The 12347-nt window shown below is 36.2% G+C and overlaps 1 protein-coding gene across 2 annotated transcripts in view; it reads right to left on the bottom strand.

Moving 5' to 3' along the window:
- Lmpt (four and a half LIM domains protein limpet) overlaps positions 1–12347 on the bottom strand; it is a 119864-nt gene that overhangs the window by 104872 nt on the left and 2645 nt on the right. For both annotated transcript variants that reach the window (XM_071782752.1, XM_071782761.1), the window contains exon 2: positions 11606–11912. In XM_071782752.1, the coding sequence (XP_071638853.1) occupies positions 11606–11650 (45 nt within the window). In that variant the 5' untranslated portion in view covers positions 11651–11912. The remainder of the gene's footprint in view (positions 1–11605; positions 11913–12347) is intronic.

Raw genomic sequence — 12347 nt, 5'->3', positions numbered from 1 at the left:
GCTAACTATCGATAATTGACGTCTAACAGTCTAACCCGCTGTTTATGAAAACCCGCTGGTTGCCTAGCAGCTGACGTTTCTTCCTCGCGTGATAAGGCAAGCACCAATCCTATACACTTCCCTTAAAGCGAAAAAAAGAATCGTCAGTGTATATAGCATGAACAGAAGCTACTTATTTACGTAAGAAATTCCGGGTTATACCATAATATTATATATGAAGTATTTACAGTCTTATGCACACATTTGTGCACCATCGCGCACCACCTTCCACCGTAATACTTATGAAAATGAGTATTTCGTGTAGCGCTTAAATTCAAAAGAATGCAGCGTGGGCACGGATTACCCCACTTTCTCCCTTGCGACTATTACGAGGTCATATCACCGCGGAAGTTCGTCTCTCGCAATACGTCATCATCCGCGACCGATTTCTTTTGCAGACGCGTCACGCGAAACGCAGCCTCTGCAGATTAGTGTATACGAACTGAGTAGAAAACGCGATGACATTGGAACATTCGTCTCTATTAAGACGAATACGCACGTTTCTGGTGCACTTGGAGTTGGACTGATATTTCATTTCTATAATTAAATTAGAAAATGGAATAAGAGTTTGTTTAGAAAAAAACATCTATTTTCTTTTATAAAATTTGAGTAGAATAAAATATTGATAAAATGTAAAAATCAAATTAATTAAATTATAGATTAAAACATTTTATTTAAAAAAATATATAAGAATTGGTGTAAAACGGTCTTTATTGCTCAAATGAAAGAGTAAAAAGGAGCGATTATTGCATCGTATTTCGAGAAAAACGTTTTTTCTCGTTTTGGTTGCGTTGTGCGAAACGCAAGCGTCACTTGATAACGGGTTCGGGTAAACGATAACAATTGATCTAATTGTAGCGGCATGTGCGCCGCGTCGACGATGTATATGATTTGCGTCAAGTGTTTTACTGTAAACCGTACAAATTTCGCACAAAATTACGACAATCGTGCCATAAACTTATAGTAAATCCTAATGCGCTCACTAACATTAATTGAAAGACTAAAGTGTTATAAGATAAGTGCTTCATCTACAATTTCTAATTATACTTATTCAAGCAATGAAAATCTAGTTTAATTCTGTATGTGCAAAACCGATTCTTGCTATAATAAAAAAAGTAATGATATATGTATAATATATAATAAAATTAAATAAAGTTATTAAAATAAATGAAGTAACATATTAGTAACATTAATAATAAAAAAGCAAAAATAAATATATTTAAGATGCAATAAAGAAGCAATAAGATTTGTTTCTCATCTCGCGTGTTCGCTCCCATTACGTGATCCAAATGCAAACCGGCTTTATAATCATACATTGTATCCAAACAATCCTGGATTACATCGTTAGCTTTAATCGCCAGCTCTCGCTCCGTCGTTCGAAAGAACGACCGTCTTTACGATCCGGATGATCGAGGATATCGAAGCACTTTTCGACGTATGCGTCGCACACCTCGTGAAAGTCCAGCGCATGGTAATACGAAACCGAAAAAGTCACCGACAAAAAAGCGCCTATACGCGAATGGGTTCCCCGTTGCTTTCACTTGAGATAAGAACGAGTAGGTCTTTCGCGCGGACAAACTAGCTGATCGCGTCTGAATAATATAAAATTATGACAATCATCGCGGTAAAAATGATCAATTAAAAAAAACAAAAGTATTAATCATTATGTATATAATTGGATACAGTTATGCAATAAGGAACCAAGCGCCATTTTCATGATTTTTAGTTTATCTCTGCATTGCCAAGTGATCATAAACTAGACATTTTTTTCTAAAAACGCATAACACATGGAAATTGTATATGAGGACGATTATATACGGTCATTATATTTCAGATAACGTTGGCACAGAATTTTATTTCTAATATTTCGCTCTAGAAATTTACTCGAGCGGAAAAGTAAGGTTTTGAAGTTGGTTCTGCATTGCGGAACTGCGTCCAGTTAATAAATTGTAAATCAACCATTTTTTCATTTGTTCACATATTGTCAATTTGTTTAGATATCAGTATAAATGTTATGAGGAGAGTAACGTTAATAAATATTAATCTCAACATATCGAAGCATTTGGTGAAACATTGATATTGTCTCTAGCATTAAAGACGACCATTCATATAATAGCGAATTATTCAAGCAAAATTATCAAGAAAAGGGGCTGTGTGCAATACGGATTTAATCAAAACTAATTTGACTAATTCATGAAATTCCAAGATAGGAACGGTGGAGGACGATTACGAAACAGAACAAATCTGTCAAAGCTATCACGTATTTGTTACACTTTGCAATTAATTACAATCGACTACCTTGACAAGCCAAGAAACGTCTTGTAAATATCTATATACTAAAACGTAACATAGCAAAGTCTTACTTTAACGAAATATGGATTTTTTATAATATACGTGAAATTATAGAAGCTGTGCAAAAATGTGGAAAGGTCAACAAGATAAATTTTCGATAAAACAATTATGATTCCATTTCTGCTGTTACCATTTCTGTACATTTTTCATCGCACTTTCCGTGAGAAGAAGAATGATATACGATGCTTATGCGAGTGTAATTAATCGCAACAGTTTTTATCGAATTGCTTGCATCTGATGGCGCGGAAACGTCTCGATCGAGTATAACAGTTCGGAGTGTCGCGAGGCGTCGAAGAGCCGCGCGAAGAATGCTAATGAATCGCGCGAATCGACGTGCTCTCTCGAAGGAAAAAAAAGGTCTCTTTCCAATTAGCACAATGCCATAACGGGGAAACTGGATACCCTCTTTTAGATAGGGCGGCATACGACCGACGCGTATACGCTCGGTGGAACTGGGTTGTCCCGACGACGTCGCTCGTGCGGCCGTCGCCGTCTCTCTAAAGAAGGTCAAAAAATGTCGAGGACAATAAACCTGTCTTGTTTAGCTCCACTCGTGTATCGAGGACAACGACAAAATTCGAAGGGAAGAGAGCACCGTGTATATGTTCTATCTACGATCGGCTGAAATCATGCAATTGCATATATCCAAGTCGTCCCAGACGTAATTGGCGCATGTGTGCAATAAGAAACGAGAAGCAATGTATCAACAACGTAAGTTGTCTTACCGAGTAGGTATCATTTTTGCTCGATATCTGCGTTACACGGCAGATATTATCACGCCCTGTTTCCACGAGATCACACTACCCTAAGAAAGAAATTCCGAATTGACAGAACGATCGCGCTGTAAGTATATAGCGAATCTTACGTGAGAAGAAGCGGTGAGACCGAAAGAGTGAGAATTACATGTTCCGGGAAAATTAGCATAATCCCACGTGAGAATTATACTTACATCCGTTGCCATCCGGCCGAAATTGGCAACGATCTTACGTTCGGGTAAAATATTAAAATCATTTCGTATCTGGCGCGGACTCGTAAATAACAACTGCGCGAGAAAAAGTTGTTCGCAAGAAGAAGTGCGTTTAAATCGTATGGATTCAGGCCGACGCGACGCGACGCGACGCTCGAAACTTATTATTTCACGGACTCGCCTTTCGTCACGCGATAAAACGGTTTGATTCGATTGAGATTAATAATGCTAATAATGCTTACTCGGACGTGCATTCGGCGTGCAATATGATTCTTTTTCGTTATAGCTATTCTATGCGTCGTTTGATGCTATTATTAAAATTGTATTAGTCAGATGAAATTTAGTCTGTGAATTTATAATTTTGTTTTATGTATCTATACCCGATGTATCGCATGTATCGCAGATGTAGCATGTAACTGATACAAAAGAAAATGTCATGTATAATAGAGACACCTATTGTTAACATAATATAGCTTTTAGGTTCATTATTTCAGACTACATTATTCAGATCGGTTATTATTAAAGTTGGCACGTGCTTTTTCATATAATACAAACTCGATATATTATACAAATTAAAGGGCACAAAACCAATATAATTTTACTATAAATTTACTATAAATTTACTTGACATTTACAGCAATTTTATATTGCTTGTTAATTATTTTCCTACATATGAAGTAGTCTTAATTTTTTTCAGTAAAATTAAATAAATATTTTATATATCTCAAAGTATTTTGACTATTTAATTTATCATAAGCTAAACGTCTGTCTTTGAAGAAAGTAAAAAATCTTTTAAAATTTTCGAAAGCTTATTTAAAATAAAAAAATTATTCTTGTTACATAAAATTGTTTCCTACGGGGTAATTTTTGGGGAAGATGAAAAAGATTAATATTTTTATCATTCGAACTTTTTTCATTCGATTATCGATCCTAATGTGTCAGAAGGGGATCAATCATCCTAGGATCGAGAAAAGGTCAACGACGTGGCAATTCTGAATGAGCCTTTACTTCTTACTTCTATCACCATAGATATTGCGTTACATCAGTGCACCGGTCACGGCGCGCGCTAAGGCACCTAATTACACATTACGTTCGACCCACACGCATGCACACGCGAGTAGATTACCGAATGGTAATGCTCTCCGCCGCTGGCTACCTTGAGGGACAGACCGAAGGAAAGTGGGTGAACTCGGCTCGATTTTGCGGCAAGAAACCGACGCGTTGCTCGCTCCACCTGTCTCCCGTTTTTTTTTTCCTTTCCCGTTCGTAACTAGATCTCACGTTGAACCGAGATTAACAGAGATTCATCTCGTATTCGGATGACGCCCGCGCAAAGCTTAAAGTTGTCCAGCAAGCAGCGAATTCTAAGACTTATATTAGGGAACACCCACTACGGGGAAAAAATAAGTCCGCTTATTTTTATCTTCTCAATTGGCCTTGCTGTACGTTTTACTTTTTTCTTCCTCTTCTCGACAAACCTGACATGCCTACTTCGCTCTAATTACTAAAAATAAAATAAAACGTAATTCAATCCAATAGATGGTAACTAACTCTTGATTGTCAAAAGATACACAAAGAATTGAATTTGTCAAAAATAATCATATGCGATTTCTAAAAATAAACAAAAAGAGATAAATTATGAGATACTACTAACTACTAATAAAATATAAATGCTAATCATTTCTCGATCATGATGACGAAGCATAAAGACCATTTTCGTATCTCTACACGGAAAAAAGAAATAATGTTGTATCAACAGCATCAGTGTTATTGAGGTAAAATTTATTGATGCAACATCAATATTAATGAACAAAAAATATCAGATAATTGTTTTAATAATTTAAATATTTGGTCCAATAATATCCAATTGAACTATTTATGCTTGTGGCAGCCCGTGACGTCGACGTTTAATTGAAGCAACTTCATTTTTTTTCCGTGTACAGCATCGAAATATTAATTTAAGGAAATCTTATCGATGTTGTCTTAATCGCGACACACAAATAGCTATAGAGTGTAATAGAGATAAAGACCCTCGACGCGCTAACGATATGATAATGATATTTCAGCAAACACGAGCGATTTTTAAAACTACGTAAATACATTGTCCTCGATGAAAACGGGGTGCCGTTTGCCGTGCCGTACGAAGTTATACACGGCATGCGAGGTCGCGGATATAATCTAAGCGCGATCGATTTAATGTTCCGGTGAGGAAAAGAGCATTGTGCCATTTTGCTGAATGAGCCGACCGAAATCAAAAGTATGTATAATACGCTAAGCACATAATCAGGATATAAGCAAGGTATAGCATAATGCTCTATAATTTAGAAATTTGCATGGAATAGCATAGAGAGCATAAAAAATGTCTGAGATGGTAAAAACTGGCATTCTTAAGGTGCTAAAAAAGTTCCATATATAGCTCAACCAAGGTCGATCACTCGTTAAATAATACAGTTCCAGATGAAGATAATAATACGCCGTACATAAGCTCCAAGTTTAAGAATAGTAATGTATATGTAAAAATTTTACTACGTGAGTTATTAAAGAACTGAGGCATTTAATAAGTCTAATTCATTCTCTCACCAAACGAAAGAAATTGCTCCACAAGCAATTTCTTTTATCAAGTATATAACTCTTGTTGTTTTAATTACTATTCTCTCTCATATCATTTGCCTCGATGTATGAAACAATCTATGATAATTACTCGTTTGTAATTAAAGACTGATAAAACAGAGGAATTTGCAATTAACTGCGGTATAATTAAAACTGCGTGACATACGATTATTAGAAAACGTCATTAACCAGCTACTCGAAAAGATGCACGTAAAAAGGACACGGGGTGTGTAGATACGTTATCTCGATATACTCGACGACACCGCTCTGACAGTCGTACTCCTGGATAGCGCGGAACAATCCGGTTCAAGGGCATCGCAGGTACTAGGTTACGCAGGCCACGGTCATCGTAAACGCACACGTGTGACACGATGCACCTTGCACAAACTCAAATCGCATCGATTCGATCCATTAGGCACGAGCCTTCAGTGAGTCGCGTCATGGAAAAATACGCTCGGAATTTTTCGATTTGACTTCATGTATACCTTAAGAAAATTTTACGGCTCGCTGTTTTACGTTTTGCTTTTACTTTAATTTAAATTTCTGGTAAAAACAATACGATATCTCATACCCTGTCGCAGTGTTTTACACATGCACGTAGAGATATCGTAAAACGTGACGTTGCGATTTCAAAGTAGTATTCTAAGTTTCTCATGTCTGCACAGAGTTTTTGCATGCCAGGTTCTGTACATACTAAAGTAGGCATTGTTTTTTATTCAGAAATGTGTAAGCTTCAGCGGTAATACTGGATTCGCAAAATTGTAATTATCAAAGGATAATACAACTTAAATAATTTAGAACTTTAGACACATGAAATAAATGTGGTTAGCTAAATATGTAATTGCAAACAAAAGCACGTCCCGATCAATAAATATGTAGTACGCCAAAGCGTGCAAATTAGCAAACTAACGAACTGCAAAATATTAGGATAATAAATCGATTAACTGCGCGATCTCAGAAATATTTACTGATTTTCACCATTATTCAACACATTATCTTTTAAAACGCATTATATAAGGAAAGGAAGGACACATTTTAGATAGCGTTTATGAGAACAAAATTTTCTAATAGAATAGAAATTTACAGATAAGGTTTCATTTATTGCCTGAGATTTCCAGCAGGAAATCTCCACTTACTAAAGAAATTATAAAAGGAAATGCTTTGTGAATATATTCTTGTAAGGAAATAAACTTACAATTAGTGCATAAAGCGTAAACATATTTTAATTGTATGGCCAGGCTTCGAAAAAAAAATCACTTTTGCAAAGCGTGAAATCTGGTAACTCCCACTACAACCTTGGCCAAAATTATTAGGCATCAGCTTATAATCATTAATTACGTATCCTGATTTTGTTGCTCGCTATTTTTAACAAATACGATTTTGTTGCTCTACCCTTGATTCTCAAAAACCACCCTTAGCTTATCTTACATCAGCACAACGCCTTAAAATCATAAATTAAACAGATTCCCGAATTGATTACGTATCCCTGATTTTGTTGCTCGCTATTTTTAACAAATACGATTTTGTTGCTCCACCCTTAATTCTTAAAAACCACCCTTAGCTTATCCTGCACCAGCACAACGCCTTAAAGTCATAAATTGAACACATTTCCGAATTGATTACGTATCCCTGATTTTGTTGCTCGCTATTTTCAACAAATACGATTTTGTTGCTCCACCCTTGATTCTCAAAAATCACCCTTAGCTTATCGTACATCAGCACAACGCCTCAAAGTCATAAATTGAACACATTTCCGAATTGATTACGTATCCCTGATTTTGTTGCTCGCTATTTTTAACAAATACGATTTTGTTGCTCTACCCTTGACTCTTAAAAACCACCCTTAGCTTATCCTACATCAGCACAACTCCTTAAAGTCATAAATTGAACACATTTCCGAATTGATTACGAATCCCTGATTTTGTTGCTCGCTATTTTTAACAAATACGATTTTGTTACTCCACCCTTGACTCTTAAAAACCACCCTTAGCTTATCCTACATCAGCACAACGCCTTAAAATCATAAATTGAACACATTTCCGAATTGATTACGTATCCCTGATTTTGTTGCTCGCTATTTTCAACAAATACGATTTTGTTGCTCCACCCTTAATTCTTAAAAACCACCCTTAGCTTATCTTACATCAGCACAACGCCTTAAAATCATAAATTAAACAGATTCCCGAATTGATTACGTATCCCTGATTTTGTTGCTCGCTATTTTTAACAAATACGATTTTGTTGCTCCACCCTTAATTCTTAAAAACCACCCTTAGCTTATCCTGCACCAGCACAACGCCTTAAAGTCATAAATTGAACACATTTCCGAATTGATTACGTATCCCTGATTTTGTTGCTCGCTATTTTCAACAAATACGATTTTGTTGCTCCACCCTTAATTCTTAAAAACCACCCTTAGCTTATCCTGCACCAGCACAACGCCTTAAAGTCATAAATTGAACACATTTCCGAATTGATTACGTATCCCTGATTTTGTTGCTCGCTATTTTCAACAAATACGATTTTGTTGCTCCACCCTTGATTCTCAGAAACCACCCTTAGCTTATCTTACACCAGCACAACGCCTTAAAATCATAAATTAAACACATTTCCGAATTGATTACGTATCCCTGATTTTGTTGCTCGCTATTTTTAACAAATACGATTTTGTTGCTCCACCCTTGATTCTCAAAAATCACCCTTAGCTTATCTTACATCAGCACAACGCCATTGATGTCTGTAATTTCGGCACTAAAACTGAACCAATAAAATTACAAGACATACCAAACACTATTAAAAATCCCCTAAATCAAGAAAATGATTTAAAATGATAGGGATTGTGGATTATAAAAAACCACCGATGCTGACTCGAGGATCCGATACTGACAAATGTACCGGACATTACACTGCAATAACGGGCGATCCGAAAACTGGATAGAATATAATGATTTGCAAGTAGCAGAAAAAAAAATAAAGAAAACCAAACAAGTACATCCACATATTCTTATGTACATCAATAATTAAATAAATTATATATTATATAAAAAACAGAACAACTTACTTATTAGTTACATATGATTTATTTATTGCATTGTCCTTAAAAAAAATTAAATAATTTATACTATCTTATTACACGCAAAAAAGTAATTTAACGAAAAATATTACACTTAATAAATTTTATATTAGAATACAAAAATATGTTTAAAACATAATGTACATATAACAAAATTATTATACAACAAAATTGTTATCAGCTAAAATATGATAAAAATGCAAATTTTATAAAAGCAAGATGTAGCAATAAATCCGAATTTGTTAAAAATAGCGAGCCACAAAATCAGGGATACGTAATCAATTCGGGAAACTGTTTAATTTATGATTTTAAGGCGTTGTGCTGATGTAAGATAAGCTAAGGGTGGTTTTTGAGAATCAAGGGTGGAGCAACAAAATCGTATTTGTTAAAAATAGCGAGCAACAAAATCAGGGATACGTAATCAATTCGGGAATCTGTTTAATTTATGATTTCAAGGCGTTGTGCTGATGTAAGATAAGCTAAGGGTGATTTTTGAGAATCAAGGGTGGAGCAACAAAATCGTATTTGTTAAAAATAGCGAGCAACAAAATCAGGGATACGTAATCAATTCGGGAATCTGTTTAATTTATGATTTTAAGGCGTTGTGCTGATGTAAGATAAGCTAAGGGTGGTTTCTGAGAATCAAGGGTGGAGCAACAAAATCGTATTTGTTGAAAATAGCGAGCAACAAAATCAGGGATACGTAATCAATTCGGAAATGTGTTCAATTTATGACTTTAAGGCGTTGTGCTGGTGCAGGATAAGCTAAGGGTGGTTTTTAAGAATCAAGGGTGGAGCAACAAAATCGTATTTGTTGAAAATAGCGAGCAACAAAATCAGGGATACGTAATCAATTCGGAAATGTGTTCAATTTATGACTTTAAGGCGTTGTGCTGGTGCAGGATAAGCTAAGGGTGGTTTTTAAGAATTAAGGGTGGAGCAACAAAATCGTATTTGTTAAAAATAGCGAGCAACAAAATCAGGGATACGTAATCAATTCGGGAATCTGTTTAATTTATGATTTTAAGGCGTTGTGCTGATGTAAGATAAGCTAAGGGTGGTTTTTAAGAATTAAGGGTGGAGCAACAAAATCGTATTTGTTAAAATAGCGAGCAACAAAATCAGGGATACGTAATCAATTCGGAAATGTGTTCAATTTATGATTTAAGGGCGTTGTGCTGATGTAGGATAAGCTAAGGGTGGTTTTTAAGAATCAAGGGTGGAGCAACAAAATCGTATTTGTTAAAAATAGCGAGCAACAAAATCAGGGATACGTAATCAATTCGGAAATGTGTTCAATTTATGACTTTAAGGCGTTGTGCTGATGTAGGATAAGCTAAGGGTGGTTTTTAAGAATCAAGGGTGGAGCAACAAAATCGTATTTGTTAAAATAGCGAGCAACAAAATCAGGGATACGTAATCAATTCGGAAATGTGTTCAATTTATGACTTTAAGGCGTTGTGCTGATGTAGATAAGCTAAGGGTGGTTTTTAAGAATCAAGGGTGGAGCAACAAAATCGTATTTGTTAAAAATAGCGAGCAACAAAATCAGGGATACGTAATCAATTCGGAATCTGTTTAATTTATGATTTAAGGCGTTGTGCTGATGTAGATAAGCTAAGGGTGGTTTTTAAGAATTAAGGGTGGAGCAACAAAATCGTATTTGTTAAAATAGCGAGCAACAAAATCAGGGATACGTAATCAATTCGGAAATGTGTTCAATTTATGACTTTAAGGCGTTGTGCTGATGTAGGATAAGCTAAGGGTGGTTTTTAGAATCAAGGGTGGAGCAACAAAATCGTATTTGTTAAAAATAGCGAGCAACAAAATCAGGGATACGTAATCAATTCGGAAATGTGTTCAATTTATGACTTTAAGGCGTTGTGCTGGTGTAGGATAAGCTAAGGGTGGTTTTTTAGAGATCAAGGGTGGAGCAACAAAATCGTATTTGTTAAAATAGCGAGCAACAAAATCAGGGATACGTAATCAATTCGGAAATGTGTTCAATTTATGACTTTAAGGCGTTGTGCTGATGTAGGATAAGCTAAGGGTGGTTTTTAAGAATCAAGGGTGGAGCAACAAAATCGTATTTGTTAAAATAGCGAGCAAACAAAATCAGGGATACGTAATCAATTCGGAAATGTGTTTCAATTTATGATTTAAGGCGTTGTGCTGATGTAGGATAAGCTAAGGGTGGTTTTTAAGAGTTAAGGGTGGAGCAACAAAATCGTATTTGTTAAAAATAGCGAGCAACAAATCAGGGATACGTAATCAATTCGGAAATGTGTTTACATTTATGACTTTAAGGCGTTGTGCTGATGTAGGATAAGCTAAGGGTGGTTTTTAAGATCATTAAGCAACAAAATCGTATTTGTTAAAAATAGCGAGCAACAAAATCAGGTCCAGCAACAAAATTTATGACTTTAATTATCATGAACGCGTTTATGCGTTTATTTTTTCTTTCAACAATAAATGTTATTTTGAAAAAACTTTATTTTAACAGAGTGTCTCTAATAATTAATTTTAGCTGTAGATTGATTTAGAGTAAAAGATTCAGCCTCTACCTTTGCGTCAAAAGCCTCGACGGGAGTCCGTTGCACCCCGTTCATCTTCCAACAGGTTAAGTCACTCCTGATATTAGATCAACTCACAGTTTTTAGTCCCGTTCGGGATCGACAACGAGAGAGCACGATATCCGATGTCACTTTTCACTCCGAGAGTTCGCGACACTGATAAACTCCATTTCGATTCTCGTCATATCGCGAAAGTTCGGAAGTTCATTCACGTGCGGTCATCCAGCACAAAGGTTTCGCGAATCCGAGTGGTCCCGCGAGTCTCGCGCGTACATTCGCGAGATCCGCGAACGGCTAACTGTACGGTATATTGATATTAATATCCGGCAACGAATCGCTGCCGTCGCGGCCGTAGACGTCGGGGAGAAGACGCAGCCGCGACATTTGAGCGAGGAACGCGCGTTTCCGTCTGCGAGAGACGCGAGATTTGAAACGCGTCTCGGGGACGCGCATGCGCGCCTCGACGCTCGCGAGCACGTGCTATCTCGGAGCACGCGTTTGTTTTCGCCGATCTGAGGGAATTTGCGCGGGAGGTGGGCAAAAGAGAGACGTAAATACATATTACGAGAATGGAGAGATCCGATATCTTCATTCATGTCGTCTTGCGATGATTTTTTTCAAATGTTATAGTAATTTATATCACAAAATGTGATATTGTTCTTCATTCTCTAATCATCAACTTTATTATCAGAGCCTGATTTTTTCAAATATACTTTTACATTTTATAACATCT

Source organism: Temnothorax longispinosus, chromosome 1, assembly GCF_030848805.1.
Source record: "Temnothorax longispinosus isolate EJ_2023e chromosome 1, Tlon_JGU_v1, whole genome shotgun sequence".
Taxonomy (NCBI): domain Eukaryota; kingdom Metazoa; phylum Arthropoda; class Insecta; order Hymenoptera; family Formicidae; genus Temnothorax; species Temnothorax longispinosus.
The sequence above is the reverse complement of the archived record's forward strand: the minus strand, read 5'-3'. Positions and strand labels throughout refer to the sequence as shown.